This window comes from Gastrolobium bilobum, unplaced genomic scaffold, assembly GCF_033153095.1.
Source record: "Gastrolobium bilobum isolate Gb01-03AN ecotype WA unplaced genomic scaffold, APGP_CSIRO_Gbil_v1 utg1978, whole genome shotgun sequence".
Classification (NCBI taxonomy): domain Eukaryota; kingdom Viridiplantae; phylum Streptophyta; class Magnoliopsida; order Fabales; family Fabaceae; genus Gastrolobium; species Gastrolobium bilobum.
The window spans coordinates 30007-57848 of NW_026897627.1; the positions used below are offsets into that span (position 1 = coordinate 30007).

General features: G+C 32.9%; 1 protein-coding gene across 4 annotated transcripts; it reads left to right on the forward strand.

Annotated features, from left to right (window-relative positions):
- Window positions 1-8608: 8608 nt before the first annotated feature.
- Window positions 8609-15219, forward strand: LOC133308727 (B3 domain-containing protein Os01g0723500-like). 4 transcript variants are annotated; one of them, XM_061509409.1, is made up of 7 exons: window positions 8609-8713; window positions 8797-9092; window positions 9719-10265; window positions 10497-10672; window positions 12468-12981; window positions 13251-13420; window positions 13518-14050. In XM_061509409.1, the coding sequence occupies exons 2-7, from the start codon at window positions 9006-9008 to the stop codon at window positions 13830-13832; spliced, it is 1809 nt and encodes a 602-aa protein (XP_061365393.1). In that variant the 5' UTR covers window positions 8609-8713; window positions 8797-9005; the 3' UTR covers window positions 13833-14050. The 4 variants fall into 4 exon arrangements, 2 of the variants coding, with proteins under 2 accessions (XP_061365393.1, XP_061365394.1); XM_061509410.1 differs by having other exon boundaries at window positions 8842-9092; XR_009751214.1 differs by lacking the exon at window positions 8609-8713 and adding an exon at window positions 15054-15219 and having other exon boundaries at window positions 8741-9092; window positions 13518-13884.
- Window positions 15220-27842: the final 12623 nt, after the last annotated feature.

Genomic DNA, 27842 nt, shown 5'->3' on the forward strand with positions numbered 1-27842 from the left:
TGATTCTAAGTGACTTCTAGCATATGTATGATCATGTTTCACACTTGCATACCAAATTTTGATGTGTGTGAACATTGTATGCATGATCAAAGTGAATATGTGTCACCTATATGAGTTTATGGTTTAGTTTTGCACTTTCCAAGATAAAGCTCAATAAGCTTATTCATATAAGTTCTATGACTCTAAATGAGCTATATAAACAGTAAGTACATGAGTCTTCCTTGTCTTCATATGTTGAGTCTTCTAGTACACCTTTTGACTTGAAAACATTAACTTGAGCTTTGACTTTGCCCATTTGAGTCTTCTCTTCAACTTTGCGCTTTGTTATAGACTTTTAGTGCCTTTTAGAACTTGTTCCCTTGCCTTTCATTGAGAGCTTTCATGTTGATCTATGTTGTACTTTTGTAGGTGTTTTGTTATCATCAAAACTTCATTAATCATGGTCTTCATGACCCATATATCAACATAAAATAATTCATTTGAAAGCTTCAGATCATCGAGTTGTCGCAGTCGCAGCTAAAATAACCCGAAAAAATAAATTGCAGGATTAACAAGTTGTCACAACTCAGCTAATCCCTTTAAATTTTTTTATTTATTATGGTAAATTTTACGATGAATTCAATTGAATTTTGAATCACCAAGCTGTCACGGCTAAAATAAGTCAAAACAAAATATGTGGAGTTAACAAGTCGTCAAGGCTCAGCTAACCCCATTTTAATAAGTAGTTATTCTTTATTTTCTAAATTAACCCAAAATAAATAATTTTAAATAGAAATTATGATTATTATTAATAGTTTTAAAATCATGAGACTGTCACAGTCAAAATGATTCTAAAAATAATGGGATTAACAAGGTGTCACAACTCAGTTAATCCCTTCTTATTGTCAAGGAAAATTTATTTTAAAATCCTTTTTATCCCTTTTTGTATTGTCACAGATCAACAGGCAAAAATAATATCACCTATAATTTAACAACAATAAATCTTAGAATAATAAAAACAAAATAAGTTTTGATTAGACCACATTCAATAATTAAAAAACCTTTTTTTAAATTCATACTTTCAAATAATGCATCATCATAGATTGTACTAACAACAAATTTGAGAATTAAAATAATTATAATTTTTTTTAGAAAAACAAACAAATATACAAACTATGTAAACATGACACACGAAATGTTCAGCATGTGACCTATATATATTAACTAAAGAAGTAACATTCATTTTAAGCGGAAAGGACAAAAATCTTATGTATATGTGCATATATTATTGGAGAACCCAAAAGAAAGTAAGACAAAATATTATATTTAAATAGAAGAGTGATGATGAATTGTTAACCTATAATTAGAAAATACGGAAGCTTTGTATGTGTTGATGCAATAACAAACTAACAATAGGAACATGACAAATATACATACAAATATATATTATAAGATTAAAACAACACCGACAGCTGAAATAAAGAACATACATTGATCTAAGCTATTCTTGAAATTCAAAAATGCAGAGACTCGACTACATATGTGTATAACATCATAGAAAGTCCAAAAAAGCAAAAGATGCCATACTTGAATAATGAGATTTGTGATCCTTCTAGTAGAAAAATTAAACTATATGTAAAGTTTTGCTCCTCGCTTATTGTGGGTGCGCTTGAGGGAAATACCTCCTAGACATTGCCCGTTGAGAACATGGTACAGATTGTAGAGTTGGCCAGCTAAACTGCGGTGAGACCTAAAAAGAGAAACATCCGGCTACAACATTGCTTATCTTGCATCGATGATGTAAAGCATAGTGGTTTGGAGAAGTTTTTCAGTGAAGAGGATAATGGTTAACATCTCTTTGTTCTCTTTTTCGAAGTTTTATTTTCTCTCTGTGTTTCTCCTACAATGCCTCCTTTGGTAAAAAATGGCTCTCTACTCCTCCTAGAAAACCTCTTTTTTCTTCACAAGAGTACTAACACTTCCCCTTTTCTCCTCTCTCGGCGTCTCTCAAAGAAATCTTTTTTTTTTTTTTGTTTTAGAAGTGTACTGTCAGAATAAAGGTCTCCTTTCTTTCTTCTTCCAAGAACCCTTCCTCTTAGAAGTAAACCTCTCCTTTTTTATTTCCTTATGACTCCATAGCTCTCCCTGAGCCAAAAAACCACCCCCTCTTCTCAGCTTCTACTTTCTTCCCCAATATATATCCGTGTATATCTTTCAGCCTAACATGATTTATTGATTCTCCTCTGCTCCATCCCATTGGTGGTCAGCTTGTATCAGGCATGCTATTTTTCCTTTGTATAGAGACAATATTGACCCATCCCCTTTGGTGTTTGTTCTTCAAGGTCTTTTCTATAGATTTCAAATGCTTGCCTTTCTTTGGCATAATTTTGTTTGCCATCATTAAACTCTTTTGTTTTAGCTTTGACAATAGGGAGCAAAATCACTTTCAGCATGCTGACACTCTTCTTTGATCTTTCTTTTGTTTTTTTCTATTTTTTTACTATTTAATTATTATTACTTTTTTTAAAAAATAGGGGTTCACAATTTAAATTATTTTTCATCATTTTTTAATTTTTGGGAAAAAATTAGGTGTTCATAATAATGCTAATGGGTTTGTATGGCTGCACAACGACATCTTCAAAAATATTATCACCCACTCATTGTTGAATGTTATCTGGGACCCTAAAGGATGAAGGGTCCCATTTTGACATGAATACCGAAGGTGGAAGAGCAAAGATTTTATCTAAATTGGATGAAATGTTGTGGTACTGATAAAGGATTTGGGATCCTTTTCCTTAATTATTTGTAAGGCATTTAATTTAGTACCTGAATTTAATGCCTCTGCATAAACATCAGTTATAGATTGTGGAGTGCCTCTAGCACTTCTTCCATCAATTTGGAATTCACCGTATTCGATGAAGTTGACGTACTTTGTGATGTAGGTGTTGACGTCGGTGTTGGAACGAGCTCCCTGAATGTTTGGATGAAAATGTGTTGACCTAGTTGGGGATACCAGGTTGAAGAATTTGTTATTCTTGCATTGGAATTTCCCTTGAAATTGAATGAGGACATGCAGGTGCCCATTGTCGTCTTGATGGAGTTCTTGGGCAACTCTAATGAATTTAGGGGTAGTTGGTGGAGGGCCTCTTCTTTGGATAAAGAGCATTAGGAGTATGTAAGAAAACAATTTTTGGCATTAAGACGAAAGGCTCTCGGTTCACATGGCATTTTAAGTGGCATATGTTGGTACACCAAATAGAATCTTTGCCAAAACTGGGTGATTGAATTGGTGTATTGGTATACAATATATAGTGGTACACCAATGTAATGTGAAAATAATTGCAATGTAGTTTACCGTGTTTTGGAATCTACCAACATATTGGAAACACGTGGAGCATCCGTGGAGCCCCTCGCGGCCATCTATTTAATATTACCAGATGGCCGCCGCAAAAGTGTACCACTTGTTAATAAAATGACAACATAAATAATTTTAAGAATTCATATTTTCTAAATCATTCAATTAATAATATAAAGTCTTTCAAATATTTAATTTCAAAAAATACAAACAAATCATGAAGTTATAATATATTTCAAATAATTTATCAAGTATCATAGAATCAAAATTGATTAAATCGAGTAAACAACAAAACTCCGTTTTATGTCACCTCGTCCCTTAAAAACACTTAGATTTTAAATACTTCACCCTTTTCATTTACCAAATCATCTTGTTTCAAGTAATGAATGAAATCATAATAAGAATAGAAATAATAAATTAAATATGAAATAAATAATAAAATTAAATATAATTTAGACTTGTTATAGTCCCCACTATTTACTCACTGATATCAAAGATCGACGAAATGAAAGTCCACGGCTAACAACTAGTAGAATAAATCACTGACATGTTGGAGGATTTGAAACAAGATAAGTGCATTCCCCTAATTTGATATCTTTATTTCTCTCTACCTCCACCTTATGCTTAAGTGGTTCTTCACTCCCACATTTCTTGTACTATTTCTCCCAAACCATTGCTTATTTATAAGCAAAGCTTCTACACATTCCTATAGCTTTTCCCAAGCTATGCATATCTCATAGAATCAAGAAGTCCATTTTGAAGGCCACAACTTTAGTTATTGGCTAGCATACCTAACACATTGACCAATTTCTCCCCATTTTGCATAAACGTTACAATAATACTTGCTTAGGCCAGTCATAATCAACATGGGACACCCACTTAGTTGAATTTCCAAAAATCTCTCCCTCAAGTGTGATAATCGGCATGAGTATGCTCTCCCTCAAGCAGAAGCATCGCTGCTCTCCAAGTATTCAAATACTTCCTTATACAAAAACTTGGTTGACCTAGCTAAATCATTGATATCGTTGCTAGGTGTGCAATGAGAGTTCATGGTAAGAAAAACAATCATTAATGTGCTAAGCAAAAAATAATAATAAATAAATTGGACAATTTTAATGCAAAATGTAACACTCCGTGCGCACTTGGTCTATTAACTCAATTGAGGTATTAAACACAGCTAGAATTAATTTCTAATCACTTAATTAGGACTACAACAAATCCATAATGTATAAGATTGTGAAATAAACGATTGTTATGGTGAAATGTGAATAAACCTTTTATTTCTACACAATAAATTAATTTCTCTCTCATTAACATCTAAATCATTAGTTATAAGGATTATTCTAAGTAGAAAGGTCTTACACAAGCTTACAACCTCAAACCAAGTAGCACTAACACGATTGAATGTGTAAAAGATTGGGGATCAATACCGTTTCAGCTTGTTAAAATGCCCTCTTGCACATTTTAACGCGCAAAACATGTATTCTTTCCCTTGGATAGCGCATTAAAACACCCTCCCTACGCATTTTAATGCGCTCCATCTGAAGCCTGGCACATAAAATGTCCCCCTCTGCAACACATTTTTTAACGTGCTGAGGTTGAAGATCAAGAGGCTCCCCTGTTATAATACGCTCCATCTGAAGCCTGGCACATAAAATGTCCCCCTCTGCAACACATTTTTTAACGTGCTGAGGTTGAAGATCAAGAGGTTCCCCTGTTATAGTGTGTTAAAACGCCCATATAGCATGTGTTAACGCACTAGGGCAGAAACATAGGGTTTCATTTTTGGTGCCCTAGGCCTCATCCTTGATCAATAATTCAACCCATACCACCTAATTGATCATGCTATCAACTATAGATATATAATTAATCATCAATATGCATATCCTAAAGAGTTCATCCAAGAATTCATCATAATGATCATTATACAAGCTAATATTTTTGGCTTCAAGCCATCAAATTCTTTACAAAACATGACCTTAACATGTGTATACTCAAAACATCAATGACTTGACTCCTCGTTCACAATATATAAGTTAGACCACATATACAATCCAATACATGCCAATATCCAATTATATATCTAAATATGGTCTTAGCATGGTATCCTTCCCAAAACATTCTAAGCCAAAAGGGGAATTCTCATGAACTACATATGGTCCTGTCCCTTGGAAGTACTAGCTCCTCCCCCCGGTGTACCTGAAACATAATCCTCAAACCGGGTGAGATAATGATCTTAGTAAACTCAGGATCCTTGGAAGATCACTCCACCGTTGAGTTCATTTTCCTGCTCCTGCAAGAAAGGTCAGAGCACATAGCATAATATCATTATATAAATATAGGTAATAATTAATTGACTACACTTATGCACCCAGTGCACTAGGACCACTCCATTGAGTTGTACCTCAAAGTGAGTGTTTGTGTGGAGCTTCAAGAGTTGTACCTCTTAAGAAATATTCCCAAAGGGAAGTACACACATATTTTATTGATCAATGAACATACTCAATTAATTCAAAATATAATGGCTAAAACATCAAGTGTATCATATCAAGCAATCAATTGCAGACCAACACTACATGAATGCAACTACACCATAGCTGCAACAACAACCACTCAATCAAGCAATTAACCAACACTCTCAAGGAGTATAATGGAACACCAAGTGAATTTAATCCCAAGGCCCAAGAGTTTATTTGGAGATTAAAGCTTTTAATCTTTAGGTTCCAAAGCCAATAAGCTCAAATCCCCTTCAATAACTTATTTTATGGCATAAACCCAATCAAGATTACTTGTAATACATACATCACAACCAATTTATACTATCTCACTTCCATAAACATGAAATTGAGAACTTACCCCAATTCTTCAAACTCAAGAAAATCCTTAATCCAATAATGGGTCCAATTGTGGAGTTCCCACCAAATTTCCACTATAATCAACACTCCTACTCTATAATACACATACACTTAGCATCAATTTCATCATTTAACCAAACTATCACATTTTCCCCTATTTCATGAAACCTTAACAACATAAAACCATCAATAAATTAAGGAAAGTAAGCTTTATTACCACAAAAGCTCCAAAACAAAGAGAGATAGTAAGGTTCCTAATCTCCAATAGTGGAAAACTCCCCTTTTTCAAACCAAGCTCTAGGCACACATTACACATGGTGGGAAAGAATGGGTTTCTCCATAGTGGTTGGTGAGGAAATGAACATATAGATAGGTGTTCCTTGCTCTCCCTCTTGGTCACTCAAAGGAAGAAGGAATGAGATGGAGTTTTGTGGTCTCTTCTATCTTCCTCACTAGGTCGAATATGGAGATGGAAAATAGATGAAATTTTTGTTGAGAAAGTGGAGCACACCGTTTGATTTTCAAAATATCTTTGCAAGGGAAAAGTCTATTTTGTCCCTTGATCTCTTCTCACTCTTTAACACCCACTTAAGCCACCTAACTTCATGATTGTTGGGCTATTTGAGTTTAGGTAAGATGTATGACAATTAATTTATTTTAGGGTCTTACCAAATTTTGCATAGTTGTACTTTTGCCCCAAAACTTTTAATATTTGTACTATTATCCCAAAAAATGACTTAGTTCCAAATTTAGATTTTTCATTTTATTCCACCCTAATTCCTAATTAGTGCAATTTAATCATTGGGATTATTATACAAAACCTTAAAACAATGAGTATATGAGTATTCAAACTAATATGATAACCACTTAGTTCCATTTTTAATAAACGTGGACTCCCTACACTTAAATTTTCAATAATATCCTTACGGGCTGTTTGGTAGATGAACTTTTATTAGAATCCTGAAAAAGTGATGTTGGGATTTTAGTATACCCATGTTTGGCACAAGAAATTCAATTTTTTTTCAAGGAATCAATATACCCAGGATTTTGATTTATGTGCAAATTATTAACCAAAATATCATTTAAGAATACCACAAAATGTGTGGTATTCCCAAAATCTGGGTTGTTTGGAAAATTAAACGTAAATTTTGGGACATTTTTGCCCTTCCATTTTTCATTCCCTAAGCTGGAGTATTTTCTTCACGATAAAAAATAGTGCCTCTCTTCTTCACAAGAGAATTGTCACTGTGCCGAGAAAACCATGCCACCGCATCTTCTCCGTTCGTTTAAATGACCGGTGATCTCTAATCAAGAGAGGCACAAGGAATAATTTCTGCTCCGAGAAGCACAGATTAAGTTGAAATGAGAAAATAGGTAAAATGCTGATTTTGACTTTAATAAACACGGGGTCTCTCTGATTTTTCATATAGGATGTCATGTATCCATTTATTAAGTTCATGTTGTCGATGAACAATGAATAGTGATGGCAACTGTACTATCTTGTTCCATCTCATCTCAAAAAAACTCTTTTTCATCCGAAACACAACCAAGTGTTATGATAGAGACAACGTTTGAAGTGAATCCTGCTTGTGAGACCTGAACCAGAGGCAGCGTATGAAGTGTTGGGAGAGATACTGAAGAAAACCCAGGACGAAAAAAAAAATGTTTTTTCAACGAAGATGGATATACCAAACTCAGATGGTAAATCGTGCAAAAGTAAAAATACAAAAGGGATTAATTTTGTAAAATAACCTCATTTTCCGATTAATATTTCATAATCAATCAAACATAGAATTAGTAATTTTTATCTAATATTTTGACTTACCAAACAACTTTTTTATAACATTTCCGGAAAGCTCACTTTTCTATCATATTTTCGGGATCATGATTTCTGGATAAAAAAAAATTCTCCTCTACCAAACACCCTCTCAGATGAACTATGTTTTTTCTTTAAAAAAAATTCAGTTCCATCTCAAGATAAAGGTTTGTGTAGTTGGTACATACTATAAACATTCATTTTTTTTTTTTTTTATAACATAAACATTCATTTTAATAATTGATATATCTAAGAAAATTTTTAAGAGATATAATTTTGTCATAATCCATACAACCTATAAACATGTTTAGTCAGTAACTAATCATATTATGATACTACCCCTTCTCTCTTTTCCCGATTATGTTACCAAAGCAAAGGGATTTGCAATGCGGGAACCTACCACAGCAGTATTACTGGTTAAACGCAGATCACCAATCTTCACTTTCCGGCAACAAGTGGCATTGTGAATCCAGGTCTCACGCGCTTCGTGGTGCATGATTCCGCAACACATACAGACGGCGTCGTTTTTTCGTGACGTAAAGAACACGCGCCTACATTACATTACATAATGGTAAATTTGATGGAGAAGCACAAAACGAGACCCAAATTGTAAATGAAAATGAAAGAGAAAAAAATGACCATAATTTGGCCAAACCAGCTCTTACACTACCCGGTAAGGGTTCCTGCACGAAACTACTGAAACCTAAGGTTCCCCCATTTCTCACCTTTCTCTTTATTTTATTTTTTTATTTTTTTTTTAATTTCCTTCAATTGTTCACATTTCTCTGTAGCAAGATATGCGATGAGTCGATGATCAAGATGTAGTAATTTTTCAGAATAGAAAAAAAAGAAAAAAGAAGAAGAAGATTTTCAGATGCTGTGCGGTTGTTGATGTTGAGAAGTGAGAATACATTACTCAAATTTTATTGTTTGAGAATCAAAACGGTAAAAGGAAAAAAAAATAAAATATTAAGAAAGAAAGAAAGAGAGGGTTTGATTAATGGCCTGTGACTGTGAGGGAAAGTTAAATGTAAGAAGGCCTCACTTCTATGAGGTTTATTCCTCCACCTCCACCTCTGAAAAACTGGTAATTCCTCAACTTCTCCTCTCTCTCTCTCTCTCTCTCTCTCTCTCTCTATACATATATATAGTTTGTTTTTGTAGACCTAACTGCATGTGTTCTCAAATTCCAATTTATAACTTACCCTATTTTAATAATCTTTTTTAATGAGTGAAATCATATCTAAAATAACTTGTTGCTAGCATTTGTTGTTGCTGATTTTACAAGTTACGGTGCCCTTTTCTTTATTGAGATACTATACATTATAACTAATTTCATCTGTCTACAACGATAACGAATTCAAGTGTGTTTTTTGTTGATGAAAAATATGTTCTTCAAATGAAGCTGGGAAAACTATGTCAGTGTTCCTGGATGTTATAAAGTTGTAAACTTTATCAGAAAGTCACGATTTGTAATTATTCTTCTTGAATGTGGTTCTTAAAAATGTGAAGAATAATAGGTACTTTAATCTAGTTTATAGTCTTACTTTTGGATTATCCTCCTCAGTTGCCAGTGTCGCTCTATCTAAATGATGGAAAGGGAGATGAATGATGTCGGTTCATCTTCTTGTCATGAAATGGTTATTTTGGCTAATCTTATCATAAAATGCTTATTGGAATTTTACTGTTTAAAAGTTAATTCTTTTGATGCAGAAAATTCCTGATGGATTCATCTGTCACATGGAGGGCAGGACGTGCGGATTAGTTTCGTTAACTGGTCCTAGTGGAAATACTTGGCGAGTTCAATTAATTAAGCAAAACAATGATCTTTTCTTCTGTCATGGATGGCCAACATTTGTGGTAGATCATTGTTTAGAATGTGGTGACCTTTTGGTTTTCAGATACAAGGGTCACTTGCATTTTACTGTGCAAGTATTCGACAAGAATGCTTGTGAGAAAGAAGCAGCATTTCATTCTGAATGCAGTCAAAATTCATGCAACTTTGATAATGTCAAAGGACAGAAAAGAGATAGTAAGGAGAATTCTTCTTTGGATGTTGTTGAAAGTGTTTCAAAGAAAATGAGAAGTAGTGCCATTGAGAACCACGAGCTTGGGCTGGGTATTGTTCGTAAAGAACTCTCCCAGTATGAGATTGTAAAACCAATTAGTATGTTCAGAGAAATAGAAGAAACCTCCAGAGTGTGTTCAGCTAATGATGTCCCTGTGCCTTTTCACATGGAAAATAGCAATGAAGATGAAGGTATAACTAATTTTAATGTATCCAAAAAATACATATTAAAACTGATCTTAATCTTGCCTAGTAAACCGGTATTGTCTAGAAAAGCATATTTAGCATTCAAATCCTTGTATTTATGTCATAGCTTACACTTCTTTAATGCTTGAAGCTTTATGTGTGGAAATGCTATCCAGAATACAGTATATTAATAAAATCTTAAACTCATGCTTGCTTGAATTATTCAATTCAATACAGAGGCAACCATCCTGTATAGAAGTGGGAAGGAAGATGATCATTGTATTCTCAGCGGAGTTTCGCCGTCAAAGTCATCAGCACATGATGAGAAAAAAGTAGCCCAGTCATTTACTTCCCCTTTTCCGTATTTTGTTAGAATCATGAAAAGCTTCAATGTCAGTGGTTCATATACTCTGGTGGGTTGTTTCCTTTTGTGCTTCTTATTTTGATTTCCAAATAATGTTGTTTTATCTCTCTGCCCTTATTAAGTCACTTACATATTATTACTCCATCTACTTGAGAAATTGATCTGATTCCAGGTTATCAAATCGCAATTCAAATCGTGAATTCTAAGCTAATTTGTGAATTGTGAATCATGAATCGTAAGATTCAAAGACACATGAAAAATAACCTTAATATATCATACAAATTATGCATAATGCTCAATATAATAATTTTAAATTGGGAATTGACTAAATACCTTAACTTTAACTGTCATAAAACAAAATTATAAGTCTATGTTTCAGAAGAACAAAATATGATATAGCCAAATAAGGTGCATATAGAGTGAGCAAGTGACAGTGGAAAGCTGCTTTTTAAAAAGAATGAAAAAGAGCAATAAAATAGCAAAATAGGAAGCATACAGTGAGTGAGTGAGTGAGTGATTGTGCGAACTCCAGTTTTAGAAGAACAAAAACAGGGCAATGAAATACTCAAATAGGATGCATTTAGTAGCACTCTTTTAGTTTCTTTTCATTTAATAATTTAAGATTATTTGACTTTTTAATTTCTTTTATGAGAATTGATGAAAGCAAAGCAAAAAAGAAAAAATAAATAATGAATGATTAAATCCTGCGATTCGTATAGGTGATACTGAGTAACACCAATTCATGCATAGATTGCATGATTCAAGGCTATCTTCTATTCATCTCATGATATGAATCGCAGGCTTGCCTAATCGTATCGAAACGTGAATCATAAGATTCTAACAATATGATCTTATTGAGGTATATTATTTTTTGCCATAATAGTCCGACATCCTTCACATATGGAGGATGAAAGGCTTGGATCAAAGCACTTCAGGTATATACATTACCAGGAAATGGTGATCTCAATGAAAGTTTGTTAGAGAAATATAAAATAAAATATAAAACTATTAACGTGTCTTAAACTTTTGGGTTGAATTGACACTTTACATAGTATTAGAGTCTCTATGACCAAGTAGTCTAGAGTTTGATACTCACTGTCCTCCATTCTATTAATAAATAATTAAACATTATGGAGCTTTTTAATCTCTGGTATGTGAGCCTATGTATTGTTCATCCTTCTAGTTTGATGGGCTCTTGTGTGAGCGAGCATGTTAGAGAAATATAATATAAAATAGAAAACCAATAACGTGCCTTCACCTAACATTTTATGCTTTTGGGTTGAATTGGTTTTGTATAAAGTTCCATCCATACAAGTCTTAATTAGTGAATGTCAACCTTGGTACATTCGAACTATTCTTGTTCTTGCACTTGGAGTGATGTTTCTGTATTTAGTGAAAATGTTGCTTGATAAACTTCTCAACTGATCTACCTAGCAAACTTCTCTGTCAGTCTAAGTTTGAGACCTTTCCTACTACTAGGACATTTTGCATTGACTTCTGTTTTAGTGAAAATGTTGCTTGATAAACTTCTCAGCTGATCTACCTAGCAAATTTCTATATCAGTCTAAGTTTGAGACCTTTTCCAGTGCTAGGACATTTAGCATTGACTTCTGGACATTTGTAATATTGTGTTTCTCTGAAAGGTATCAATAAATATATTGTTATCATGGCTTTCTGCCCATAAAAAATTGGATTGAACAATGCGATAATACTTGACTATATATATATATATATATATATATATATATATATATATATATATGTGGACACTGACACACACATTCATGCCCACAGCCACGCAGATGAAACTCGTGCTGATACTGTTTTAAAATGATATGATGCAGAATATACCATATCAATTTTCGATGGCACATCTTCCAAGCTGCAAGATAAAGATTATTCTTCATAATTTGAAAGGAGAACATTGGACTGTAAATTCTGTGCCAACAACTAGAGTGCATACAAGTCATACTCTCTGCGGAGGATGGATGGCTTTTGTACGTGGCAATAACATAAAGGTTGGAGACATCTGCATTTTTGAACTTGTGCATGAATGTGAATTACTTGTTCGCATTGCTGGGGCTGGAAAAGATGAGCTAGACTGCCAGGTTGGAAAACTTGCTTTTAGTAGACCTAGCTCAGGACATGCTGTCGCTTGCCATAAGACTTCCCGATATATGCCGATGAGTCCCAAAGTCAGCTCAAAATGCATAAGAAAAGTTGATCTATCAGAGAAAAAGTGGTCAAAGATTGGTCAAGAAGCTGTTTTATCCATTGACTTGAAATCTGGTAGAGCTTCAAATACTTCTAAAAAGATGGGGCTTTGCCCGCAGTCGAAAGCTGCCCATAAAAAGTTGGGTAAGGTTTTTTCTCTATTTGCCCAATAGGTGACCCATCAAAATTCTAATTCAATATAGATTTATATCATTAGTCTCTGCAACGAATTTCTATGAAGTACTTTTTTTGCAGAAAAAAGAGAATATAACTCATCTCCTTGAAAATTGAAATTGCGCACTTTACTAGTGAAAAAAAAAAACCCGGATAAATGTTGAATACTTTCCTTCTATTAAAGTTTCTACCTTCCAAATTATAACTTATGTAACATTTTGAACTGTAAACGAAGACAGCTGTTCAGAAGAGACATCGTGTTGAGGATGAACTAAGCTCACAGGCTAAAGCTGGTTTGAGAATGTTGTTTGCACTCGATGAACAAAGGGTAGCTCAAGCTTTTACTTCCCCTTTCCCTAGTTTTGTGAAAATCATGAAAAAGTTCAATGTCAGTGGATCATACACTCTGGTGAGTAATAAACAGCAATTTTGTGTCTGTGTTTACATTTTCTTTGTAGATTATTTGATATCAATGCTAAAATTATTGAATGCCTGCTATATTGTAGAAAATCCCATACCAGTTCTCCGCTGCACATCTCCCAACTTACAAAACAGAAGTTATGCTTCGTAATTCAAGAGGTGAATGTTGGACTGTGAATTCTGTCCCAGATGCAAAAGGCAGAACAGTTCACACCTTTTGTGGGGGATGGATGGCCTTTGTACGTGATAATGACATCAATTTTGGAGACACGTGCATTTTTGAACTCGTTGCTCAGTGTGAGATGCAGGTTTATATATCTGGGGTTGGAAAGGAAGGGCTTGACCATCAAAATGGGCATGTAAAACTCAATAAATTAGCTACCGTTCCATCTACCTGCTAACGTTCTTGTTTGTGAGATAGAAAAAATCGATCTTCAATGAAGATGTTTTATGGTGAGAGTCATATAAGATATTTTGCATTTTATGCGTGTCAGTAATTTCATACTCTCTTCCTATATGTGTAACACCTCGCCATCTACATCCCAATGTAGCATCACCAATCAATTTCTTAGAATATATTCATTTTGCCTGTTATGCCATTGCTTTTGAATTCTTATCATTGTGGTTGTCTGTCACTGTCAATAGGCTCATGAAATATTGGTCTCATGCTGGCAAACAAGGTTTGCCTTCCTTGATTTTTGACGTTGTGAAACGTGTTTTTCCATTGCTCAATCATATCCTTTTGTAAATTTATGAGTAATAACCTTGAGAAATGAGAAGTAAGCCCTCCCCTTGGAGACCAACGAAGTACAAGTTTTTCATCAGTAGTTTAACCAATTTGTTGTACTTGAGGGAATGGCCTCTAAACCGATAGGTTTCCATGCTATGATACTCACCAGTTTACTTAGAACTTGTAAAGAAGGGGACTTTAAGGGCTTTTTGACCACTATAGCCTTTTTTTAATAATTAATTACTAAATTGATCCTATTTATAAATTATTTTAAAAATTTAACCTCTTCAGAAAACATAATATCAAATTGTCTCTGTTTGACCGTTGACCATGAAGTCTACCTGGGTACACCTTTTTTTACTTGGGTATATTTTGAAATTTTTTACCTACTCGAGTATATTTCTTGAATCTGAATTTTTTTTGAATTATTTACTCGGGTAAGAAGGGTAGGGAGGGGTGTACTCAGGTAAATAATCATACCCTTTCATTGCTTTTGAGCCTTCGACGTGGAAGTGGTCTGAGACTGAGAAGCTTGTACGTGGAAGTGCCTTAGAGAAAGAGAAGGTTGGAGAAGCTGGTGTTGGTGCGTTAGAGAGAGGTTGCAGTTGCTTGGGTATGATTATTGTAAGGCATGTCTCCCTCTCCCACTACTGTAGCTTCTATTTATGAATTTCTATATCTGTAACGAACAAGAAATTCTCGCAAACATTATTTGACAAACACTTTAGTGTAGAATATGATCCTTAGTAAGGAAAAAAACCATAATTATTCTCCAATTATTTCCTTTTATTTTCTCCACCACAACATTTTCTGTCCCTTCGTTTCCAATTCAAATATTAATAATTTAACATTGTCACGCAATATTTTGGTGTTTTTTAATCATTTTTCACAGGGAAATCATGAGGCGGAGACCCCGCACCACCTTCCTTCTCTCCTTCTTCGCCATCCTTCTATTCGCTGCATTTTCCCTTCATCTCTCTCGCAATGCCGTTTCAAGTTGGAGACCACACTCCGACGTTGATGAAAGTCCAAGGAAGTTAAACCCAATCAACCCTACAAGCAACCGGTAAGAGTATGATTATTTATCCGGGTACACCCCCTCCCCTACCCGGGTAAATAATTCAAACTTTTTTCACATTCAAGAAATATACCCGGGTAGGGAGGGGTGTACTCGGGTAGGTAATTTTTTTTAAAATATACCCGGATAGGGAGGGATGTATCGGGTAGGCTTTATGGTCAACAGTCAAACAAGGACAGATTGATGTTATGTTTTCTGAAGAGGTTAAATTTTTGAAATAGTTTATAAATAAAATCAATTTGGTAATTAATTATTAAAAAAAAGACTATAGTGGTCAAAAAGCCAAACTTTTAAGTCTTACCGGAGTTTATGAGTTTTAAAAATGGGGTTGCATTTTCTTATGCAAGATGAGATGAGCTTTTCTCCTACACATACAATCAAGTGGGCCCACTAGTTTAAATAAAAAAGGAAAATGAAAGAAAATATTAACACAAAAATCGAGCTCTCACTAACATGAGAGAAGGCTATTCCTACAACATGAGATTTATTTATCCCTTTAAAAATTTAGCAAAACGTTCTTTGAACCACTTTATTTATGTCAGATGGTGGAGGTTTATTCTTCGATCTGAAACGAGGTGGTGATCAATTACTTGTCTGGTATTATAGTTATGAGTTTATGACCTCCTTTTCTTTTCAGGATTGTTTAAATGGAATGTACTGTATTATGACTTATTTGCTGGGTACATGTAATTAGTGATTATCCTTCAATCTGACAAGAATGGCTACTAATACCCCTATTGTCTGAAACTCTAGCAGCCTGGCTGGACCACTTGAGCTACTAATACCCCTGATGGATAGATATCCTATATTTTCAAATTTAAATGCGAGTATTTTCTATTTCGGCAAGTAATGCCCTTGTGACTATCAAATGAGAATAGTAGTCACCACATTAACGCCGTTTTGATGACCGGTAATGAAAGAAATAGAAATGGATTGTGGGAAAGGAAAACAAGTTCTCTTGTTTATTTGGGAGTTTAAAAAGACAGGAAAGAAAAATTGATTTAACAAGTTCGCTTATTTACAGGAAAAGAATTTTAAGGGATTTTTTTCACCACTCTTTGCAAATACTTTATAAGAGTGTGAAGGGTTTTACAGAGGATTAGCCATTGGAGAAGCTTGAAAAATCAGAGAAAATTGGTGGAGTGCAGTGGGGAACGAAATTCCTAGTGCTATGTAGAAAGACTGTTTGAAGGAAAATGAACTTTTCTGTCTTTGCCTTGATCAAGCTTCACAGATACATAGTATAAACAAAGTGAGATAGCTTCTACATGGTGTGACTAATTACTAAGCAATATTAATAACAAATTTACGTAGATTATTTTTTTTGTGGTAAAAACAATTTTACGTAGATTAACTAAGGGGGTGTTTGATAAGTGGCAAAAAAAAAATTGCAATGGAAAGTGTGGTATGGAAAACGAATTTGCTGTGTTTGGTAGGGGGAAGAAATGAAGTAAAGGTTGAAAATGAATTTTGCAGTCAATTTCTTTTCCACCATTTTACGTTGAGACACTTTGCCATTGAAAACACGAAAAGAGGAATTGGCGACGCGGGGGAAAATGGAAACTTTTTTTTGAGACAAAAACACCCTCAGCCCTAGATATCAGCAAAGGGGTGAGAGAAAAGTTAATCACAGGTAAAATTATAACTTTGGGTGACACAAGGAAAATCAACAATATTCAAAATTTATGGGTAATTTGGTAATTTTGATAAAGATTCCTATCATTTTTTTTATAATGAACCAAACATAGTTAGTAAAATTAATCCAACTTTCCTGTCAAAATTTTTTGCCTACCAAACATCTTTTCGCAATTTTTCTCGTAAAAAAATTTTGCCATTTTTTTTCTGCAAACATTTTTTTCGGAATAAAAAAAAATTTCTCCTATACCAAATGCCCCCTAAGAGTGAGTTTGGATAAACTTTAAAACAAAAGTGTTTTTATGATTTTTTTTAATATTTTGAAGAAGTTACTATTTCTAGTTTCTAATACGTTAAAATCACCTTCAAAAGCATTAAAATTGTTTCTTTATGTTTTTCTTAACTTATCTAATTATTATCGAATTTCTCAAATATATTTTTTAATTTAAGAGTATTTTTTCTTTAAAAAAAAATAAAACAAACGAGCCTCAGTAGTGTGTGGTTAAGGGTGTGTTTGTCTTATGTCGCTGTGTATTAATTATTAGTTTAAACAAGGTTTATAAAATTTAACATATTTGGTAAAAAAAAAAAAGCTAATCGATTAAATGGTTAAAGTAATTCACTTTTTTTTTGGTAATCAATGTAATTTACTTTTTTTTATATACAACAATGTAATTTACTTTTATATATGAAAGTATATCTTTTAAGAATACTTTAACCTTTTAATTAATTTTTTTTAATGATTTATGTTATTTTTAATTTGTTTTTTTTTTAAATTAAATTAATATATTTTTTTATAATTTCAATTGTTTTTTTAAAAAAATGATTTGTATTTTTTAATTTTACGTAGATTTGAAAATATCTATAAAATATATAAGATTTTTATTAGTTATAGATATAACTATTTATACCAGTTTTTTAACGATGAATTCAATTGAATGAATGATTAATTTACCTTAGGTAATAGATAAATTCATATGTTCTTGGTTTAAATGTTGAAAATTATGAATAGAAAATGATTATATATATTGTTGTTCGCTTATATGTTGATTTCTGATACAGCTGAATTGTTTTACGCATATCTTGAGTTGCAGAAATTGTTTTTAAGTGAAACCGGTGGCCATTCAAAGATAACTTGACAAACTTTAATTCTGGAAATTTTCACAATTTTTAGTCAAGTATAATGCTTCCATAAATCTCGTGAACATAGTTATTTTGTCATAAACTCTGTTATGGACTAATTTACTTAAATGAGCATAACTTGAGTTATACAAATTCTTTGAGCATGAAACCAGTGACATTACAAAGATAACTCAATCAAGTTTATTACTGGAAATTTTTAGAATTTTGGATATGTACACTGTTCCCAATAAATTCGTGATTATAATTATTTTGTTAAATACTCTGTTTTAATGCAGCAAATTTAACTGATCATATCTTGAGCTATAGAACTCCAATTGACATGATCTATATCTTATTAGAAAGCTTGAGATGTGTACTATAACATATCCAAAATTCAGAATTTTTTAATTGATGAATTCCCAGTTTTAATTACAAGATTACGGGTTTATGAAAAAGAAACTGTGGAAATGTTATTGACTTTGTGCTTAATGCTAAATTGATTATTAACTTATTATGCTCAATTTGTGTGTGGTATTATTGATCTTTGTGAGAGAATAATGAATTGATGATCAATGACTAACCTTTATGGATCCAAAGTGGATACCAAAAGTATTTTGAATTATAGGATTATAACTACCTTAAGAATGTATTCAAATGAAATAAGTTTATTCAACTTGAGACTTGGAAAGCATGAAAACATCCAACATCTAAGAAGGGATGCAAGCATGATAAAGTACAAGGATATTCATGATAATCTCAAGGAGCCATATTCTAAATTGAAAGAATTCAAATTCGGTTACTTCTATCCCTCTTTGTGCTCTAAATGCTATATACATGATAATTAGGGAATTTTTTGAGATTTAGTTGCTATGCTTACATATTTTATTGATTGTGTTATTCTAGCAATATGCCCTAAATGTTATTATATATGCTAGTAGGCACATATATTTGTCACAATAGCATGATAATCTTTTTGAGCTTGAGCTTTAGAGTATATCCTTGTTTTTACTTGGAGTTATACATGCACAAAAATGATTTCACTTCTTTCTCATGTGATTATGTTTAAAACTTCTCATCTATAATAACATGACTTATATGATCATTACTTGCTTCAAAATGTCCTAATATGTTTTGATGATGGCCATATATTTCTTGCTAATCTTGAATCATGCTTTGACTATGCTTAAATATATATTTTAAGATTCAAGAGCATATGTGCTTCATTTATGTTTGAATAATATGATAAATGGCTTATGTTGTATATCAATCTAATTTATGCTTGGAAATGTGCTTAAATGATATTTGTTGTTAACCTTTGATTTGAAAAGCTTTAAGAGTTAATTCTACAATTGATAATCAAATATGACAACCAAATATTGAAGTGCCAAGTATATGTGGACAAAGAAAGAGATGAATGAATAGCACCAAAAGAGACTTTCTTCACTTTCTCACAAATGGAAAACTCAAAGGAAGAAAAAAGCTCAAGGGGCTAGGATCACCATGAACAAAAAGCATCACATCATATTTGATCTCGATAAGTATCACTATCCCTACCTCTTATGGAATTCTATAGTATGAATGCTATGATTTTTGTTCCTTCCGTACATGAGAAATATGCTTAGCATGACAAAAATGTATAATTAGATCTTATATCTTGAATTTTGTCATTGCATATAGAGTAAACTGTGTTTGAATATATACGTATTTTGATTCCAATAGCAAGATGGAAGTTTAATCAATAATCATCTTGTTTCTAAGTGATACAATTCTTATGAAAATATTTTTGTTATGAAATGAGCTTTTGACTTGATTTTGAAGAAAAACCTCTTATGCCAATTGAGAGAAGCTTTTGAAAATCTTATACCCTTGAGAACTATTTCAAGATGTTGAAAGTATCTTTCACCTTTTTGTTATCTTAAAAATTGGAAAAATGTTTGGATACATAATATAAATGTAATAGTCTCTCTACTTGCTTTGAAAAATGCTATCAAATATTGAGAGAAAATTTAAGGAAGTTCTAAACATCAATAGTTTGAAATGATTTACAAATGTGAACATTTGAAAATTCAAAAGATGAGTCTTAGTCTTCAAAGTTTCTATATTATTTCAAGGCTTTTTAACTAATGAGAAAAAGAGAAGAGATGTTTTCAATATTCTTTTGATTACACTCAAGGGATATACTTTCTTAAATGAAAAGCGTCTTTATCTTTCATAAATGCTTTTTGAAATGAGAATTAATTTTAAGAATATCTATACTTAATGGATTAAGAGAAAGTACATTTTGCCAAGCTCTTATTATGATAATGTGCTTATATGGTTTTGGCAAACATACTTCATTTGATCTATTTTGTGTTTCAAATAGGAAAAGTTCATCTTTTTTGTTCAAACATGCATAACAATGGATACATTTCTCTTAATACATGCATGTGTAATCATATGACTTACATTTTACTAGTATACATGATTTGAGGGGGAGCCTAACATTTATTTGTTATATCCATCACTTGGCTTATAAAATAATTATAACAATGGAAGAGTCAATAATTATAACAATGGAAGAGTCAATAGTTTTTGCTTTTAAAGAGACTAACTCCATTATGCCTAGAAAGGATGTTTGTGATGATTATATTGGAGGAAAGTTGACTTACATCCTTTTGGTGATAAGAAAAGTGAAAAAGAGGAGAACAGAAGAAAGAAGTCATAATTGAAAATTCACCTCAACAACAAGAACAAAGCTAAGAGCTTACAAAGGAATGGAGAATAACGATATTGGAGATACTTGAAAAAGGTTTAATTTGCAAAATACTCCATAAATTAGCTAAGTCCTTAATCTCTCTATTTGCTTGCATATGACATGATATTGCTATAAATTAGATATGTCGAATGATTTATGCTATTAAAGCCACTTGCTTAATACATGTCTACGAATCTTATGCTTTCTATTATCAAAGTCATGCTAGTCATATGCTTACAACTTGCACATATTATTTTATGCTAGCAAAAATGGGAGAAAATCATTTGTCATATCTCTTGTCATATTCTATGCAATGTTCAATTAGGATTTGATGCTTCGTATTGTATTATTATTTGCATATCCTAGATCTTTGTGATATAAATGCTTTGTTCTTGGACCATATGCTTATATTTGAATGTTTTGACTTGAATGGATCATTTATGTTGAATGTATGATATATTGAACACTTCTAAAACATATTTGCACTTACTTGAATCATTTGAATGCTCTGCCATATATCTTGGGCTATTTAATGTCTTTTAATGTTGCCTAAGGAGAAGAATAAGTGCCAATTGAGAAAATATAATACACTTCTACCTAACATATGGAGACAAGGTAAAATCAAAGATGAAAGAGGGAGAATGCCATAAAAAGATAAAAATGAGGTTTGTTGACCCTAGAATTTCCATACTTTTGTCTTTGAAACCACTTATAGATTAAGGGGGAGCATTGGTAGTTGCTTTGCTATTATTGTTTTTTTGTTGTTGAATAACATGTGGCCTTTATTACCATGCTTCATGAATATTTTTTATGTTGCTCACAAATTCACATGCTTAACTTGGTTTATGCTTTTTGATGTTGCCAAAAAGGGGAGGAAAATGTGAAAATTGAGAAAATGAATATTCTCCCACCATATGTATGGAAATGAGAATATTCTCCCACCAAAATTCACATATATAATGGTTTGAAGCTCTTATCTTTGATAAACATAATATTATCAAACCATTTATAAATTGAGAGGGAGTAATATTATACACTATTAGAGAATATTTGTTATGCTAACCATTTCTCAATTTTTAGTTTGTCATCATCAAAAAGGGAGAGATTGTAGATACAATGTATGTTTTGATGATAACAAAGTGGCAACAACAAAAAGGCAAGATCATTGGATGAAGAGCAACAAGGAATAATTAGAAGAGCAATAACAAGATCAAAGACAACTAACCATGAACAACATCTAAGAGAAGCTCAATATCATAATCATGGTGAAAAATGATCAAAACCAACAAAGTGTCAAGCATTGTCATATTCAACAAGTCAAAGCATCAAGTTCAAGAAAAGATCCAAGACATAAGACATGAAGCTAAGTCTAAAATCATATTTAGAATATATCTTTAGGACTTAGAATGTATGTGAGGGTATATGGTAGATTGCATTGCATGAGCTCAAAATTTTTCTCAAAGTAAATGTGTTTTTCAAATTGCATAATCATATCCTTTATATACTTGAAAGAAATTTGAAAAATTCATGGAAAAGATCCTTGACATATTTTATAACTTCAAAACATATTTATCAAGTCAAGATCTTACACAAAAAGTCGTGGAAGCAAGCTAGAACACATTTGAACTTAAATTTTATTGTTTAATTTTGCTGCTTCCTTCCATACAATTTTTCGTATCTAAGATGATGGATTTGGATCTTGTGTTATTCATAAAAGTTGTAGATCTCTCTTTTATCTTTTGAACAAGACCAAGATCATATCAATCCGACAAGTATAACTCAAATAAGAGCCAAAATACGAAACAATGTTCTTGCTGTCAAGTTGGGAATCGATTACCACTACAACAGATCTCAACGGCTATAAAACGGCTAATTTTTCAAAAGTGATCCCAATGGCTATAAACAGCTATAAAACAGCTAGTTTTTCAAATGAGATTCCAATGGCTATAAACGGCTAGTTTCCCAACGGCTATAAATGGCTAGTTTTTCAACGGCTAGTGTCCAACGACTAGTTTTCAATAAAAACACTATATATGCATTCCCAATCACTCAAAAAATTGGGGCATCATTTCTACACATATTAAGCATTATTTGAGAGCTTCTACACTATCATCTGCATATTCTTTCATATCTTTCAAAGATCAAACATATTTGAGCTCATATCTTGAAAATACATAGAGCCATAGTGCTTCAAGTTGTATATCCACACTTTGAGAGTGTATATTCATTTTTAAATATTTCTCTCCTTGTATTCTTGAGTTGAAAGAGTTGTGAGATCCATTTTTAAGAGGTGGCCAAATACCTAAGTAAATTTGGAGTGAATTGTAAGGTTACCAAGTACCCGTAAACTTGGAGATTGAAAGGTATCTAAGAACTCGAAGTCTTGGAAGATTGTAAAGGTTTGTCAAGCACCCGTGAAGCTTGTCCATTAGTGAAAGAGTTGATTGAGCGACTTCAGTCTGGACGTAGGTCACAAGTGGTGGTGACCGAACCAGGATATATTGTGTTTGCAATTCTCTAAACTCTAAACTCTTTATTTCTAGCACTTTAATTGTTTCTTTGATATTTTGTATGTGCTAATATAAGTTCTATAATTGTGATATATTATATATTATGGATTTTCTGAATGTATTGATTAGCTTTCCACATATCAAAGTTTACTTGAAATGATTATTTAGAAACTAGAAGGGGGCTTTTGCGAAAATCTTGTAATACTCAATTCACCCCCTCTTGAGTATGGAAGCCACATTCCTAACAAACTAAGAGAGAGGGTTTAGAGTGTGTGTACCTTATTGGTTTAACCCCTTATTTATAGATGAGTTACCTGGGAGGAGTAAACTTTTGGGCCTATTAGGAGTATTGGGGGTCCAATTGTTGATCCATTGCTGCCGTAGTAGGATTAGTATAATTAAAAAATATTTCCTTAATTCCTTCTTAGCCGTTAGCCCTATTTGGGCCTTCTAGAATGTGGGCCTTTGTCAGGTCCATAACACTTAACACACATGCGTACACTTTTCTCTATGCTTTCGTTTGACAATATCATTTTGTCGTCAATCTCAACAAGACGAAGACCGTTTCACAGATGCAGATAAGAAGGGAAACAAATGACGAGAAAATATATACATTTTTATTTACATTATGGAATAAAAAAAACCCAAAACGGTAACATAAAATAAACAATAATCTTTCACAACATTCGTGTCTTCTTATTTATATTTATATTTTTTTTTTTGTAAAAATTCTGGGTTTCCACCAACTTTTCTATTTATCAATATTTGTCTCCGATAAAAATTTAGCCAGTCCCACAACAATCAAAGACATAACCAAAACCAAAAAGGGACGAATCAATACCTCAAAGCAAACAAGATGTTTTAGTTGTTCATGAAAGGATTAACATGTCTTATGGTTGCTTATGGTGCCAGCTTGCAAGTCAAACCCTAAGATCCACAACACTGCTCCAATGCAGAACACTGACCTAATGTCCAAGCTTCTTTGTGGCTGTTGACTGAGAGTTTACACTACAGGATCACCGTGCGAAAATGATGGTTGGTGATTGGAGAAAGGAGAGGGAAAGAGAAAGAGACAAATATGGAGATGTTGGTACAATAAATGTCGAAGCACACTCACTAATGTGTTTTCATAAAACGTTTTTCAGATTCAAAAATTTAATTAAAAGGGTTCTTTTTGTTATTTCAACATATTTTTCCATCAATATTTTACCTTCAACCAAACAAAGAATAAGAAAATTTAACCAAATTTTCCAGGTAAAATTTTAGCCTATCAAACAAAGAATTTTTTTTAAAAGTTAAATTTATTTTGCGTTTGGATGCAATATTTAAAAAGTGCTTTTAAATAAAAATATTATTTGAATTTTAAATAAAAAAGCATTTTTTAAGTATAAAATGAATGTTGTGCTCTTGAAAAAAATCCCCTTTTTTCCAAAAATATTCCCCCTCCCTTGTCACCAAGAAAACATCGACACGTTTTTTGAAAAAAAAATTGTGTGTCGAACACCGACACGAGTACGACACGCGGTCAACATTTTAGGATTAGAGGGCAACATTACGACACATGTTTCGGACACGCGGTCAACTTTTTTCGACATGCAATCAACTCTCTGACACGCATCTGACACTTTTTTTTTATTAACTAAAAATGAAAAATTAATTTATAAGTCAATTTTTTTTTTCTATTTTAGAATTTGACATAAAAAGTTAACAAGGTATGAAAAATTACTTTTGCTTTATATTTATGTTATAGAATTTGAATATTTGTTTGGCTATATAACTTATTATGGACTGTTATATGTACTAAATATAAATTATATTATATATATTAAAAATATTATTTAATATCCCGTGTCTCGAATCTAACTTCAAGAAATTCATTCCTGGTCACTATCGTAAACAACTGACATCTGCAGCTTGACTACTGTTGTTTTCCTAGAAGGAGAGACTCTTCATCTTATTCAAATCCCTTCTTTTTGACACTGCCTATAAACTCCTTACTCTCTGTTCCTACAATTAGACATTCAAACAACAGAAAATAATCCAGTCCCTTGTCCACGGTCGCCTGTTCGCCATCGTTCATCGTTGTTGCTGTTTGTCGTTCGACATATCGCCCATTTGTTGCCCGGCGTGTTCGCCTGTTTACTTCCCTCTGAACTTCATATGGAAATGAGTGTCGAAGGAATGATGGGTAAAATGGGTTTGTAGAGTTTTGGAGTTGCTTCTTGCTTCTGCTTTTTTTCAAAAGACAAAAAATATGACTTTTAAAAAAGGAATATTTTGGCTTTTTTTTTAACCTTGTTAATCTTCGTAAAGTAACAGGGTTTCAAGGTGTTGAAGGGAAGAGTTTTGTAAAAGGGTTAAACAGTGAGGAATTGGAGTCTCGATTGTTTCCTCATCACAAGCTGATTCGTGATAGGACACTGATTATGGGTAAGGATGATAATAATGGCTCTTTTTTATTTGGGAGTTTAAAAAGACACAGGAAAGAAAAAAGGGATTTAACAAGTTCGCTTATTTGTTGTAAGTTTGGTGATATTTTTTTTTAAACATAACTTAAATATATAATCTCTTCTTAATTTTTATGTATGTTGTATATTTGAAATTGAGATTTAAAATATTAAACTAGTGCATTGTACATAAGATGCACGGGGGAAAAAGATCAAAATTTTTGTCGGTGACTATCGTTGCTTAATCTCTAAAAGAGAGAACTGTGTCACTATTTTGTGCTATTTTGGGAGGTAAAAAACCTATGATTAAGAATCATAAATTATTATATAGCAATGCATACAGGAACAACAGTCATGAGATGCATATTGTCCTACCAAAAAATAATAATTAAAAAATGAGCCAAAGTTCTTGCGTTCAATACTATATAGAACAATTACCAGCTATTGATGCGCTCAATCGGCAATAAAATATACAGCACCTGTAAGAACCCGCACCGTTAATTAAGGAAATTAATTAATTAATTATGTGAAATTAGGAAATAATTCCATAATTGACCCTACTAATTATTATGAGGCTTTAATAATTATAGTAAGTGGGTAATAATGCTGAAAGTCGCTTTTCTGACGAAAAGTGCAGATACCGGTTCTGCTAGTCGGTATAAATGCGTACCGATAAAGTATCCCAGAAAATTATAATGAGTGCATGAATATTCCTAGAATAATATATAGGACTTGTAAAACGAGTTTCAAGTTAAAATAATGAGAACTGGTGCCAGAACTGATACTGGCTATGGAAAAGCGCGTACCGGAAAGGTGCTGCGAAAAATAAAATAAAAATATAATAAATCTTAGAAAATTGAGTAGGTTAAGAATCCTGAGTTTGGGATAAAATGCTAAGCGTAGAAATTAATGTTAATACTGTGTGTTTAATTGTTAAGTGGCTATAAATGGAACTTATGTACAGAACCCTAGGCCATAATCTGATTTTCTACGTGGGTTTTGGAGCTGTGGTCAGCCTCCATTCTTTTCTTGCTCTTCTCCCTTTGATAAACCACCAAGTTGTCACCTTTTTGCTTGATTTCTTCCTCTTCTACATTGTAAACACTTGGGTGTGAGCTTTGGAGAGTGTAAAGGGTGCATGTTTATAAGTTGAAGGGTCAGTTGTGTTAGTGTGAGGTGCTGACTTTGAGTTTTGAGAGGGTGTGAACCTTGGGCTTGGCATTTGTTGTGCCAATTAGTCATCTTTTGGTGCAAGAACCAACCTTTAGTGTGCCATTTTCGTGTGCCTTGTAAGTCAGTATATTTGGAGCTTTTTGGTGAGCTCCAAGAGCCTTCCTTTGCTGAGCTTTAAGCTTGGGTAAGTGCTACCACCTTTATTCTTGAGTTTTAATGCTTAAAAGAGATGTCTTGGCATGTTTAAAGAGTTAAACAAATATGTAATGTGAGTATGAACCTAAAAGGGTATAAAAATGGAGTCTTGGACGTATTAAATTGGTAAAAGATGAACCTTTAGATGGATATCTCGCGAAATGCAGAACTACATTCTGTCGCGAAATATCCGGATATGCATATCCGGATATGCGGACAGCAACGAACCTGTTTCGGTAAAAATTTGATATCTTGAGCTACAGAGCTCCAACTCGAGTTTCGTTTGGACCTATGTGAAGTTAACACTTAGGGCTACAACTCTGTATAATTTCGTAGCCAGTGGATAAGTGGTTTGATCGCAGTGTCATTTTGAAGTCGCGTTTTGGGTGCTGGAAATTCCGGTTACAGCAGTCACTTTGCGTAAAACATAACCGGAGTTATACAACTCCGATTGAGGCGTATAATATGTCGTTATAAAGCTGGAGATGTATAGTTTAACATATTAAAATCTTAGAATTTTTGGTGAAGATATGCAATTAAAGTTTTAAAAAGAGTAAACACAGTTTAATGCTTAAGGCTTTGAGAAAAGCCTGCAGTAAGCGAAAATGAGAAAGAAAACATATTCCTTTTGACATGAAATTATTGAGCATGAGTATTAATGTTAATTCTGGTATAAACAGACTGTGATTGTGCTGTTTGGTGACCTTGAGCTAGCGTTGACTCTTGGCTTGGATAGTTAGCTTGCGAGGTAAGCTTTTGTGTCCTCGGTTTAGCCATTGTTGGTTTG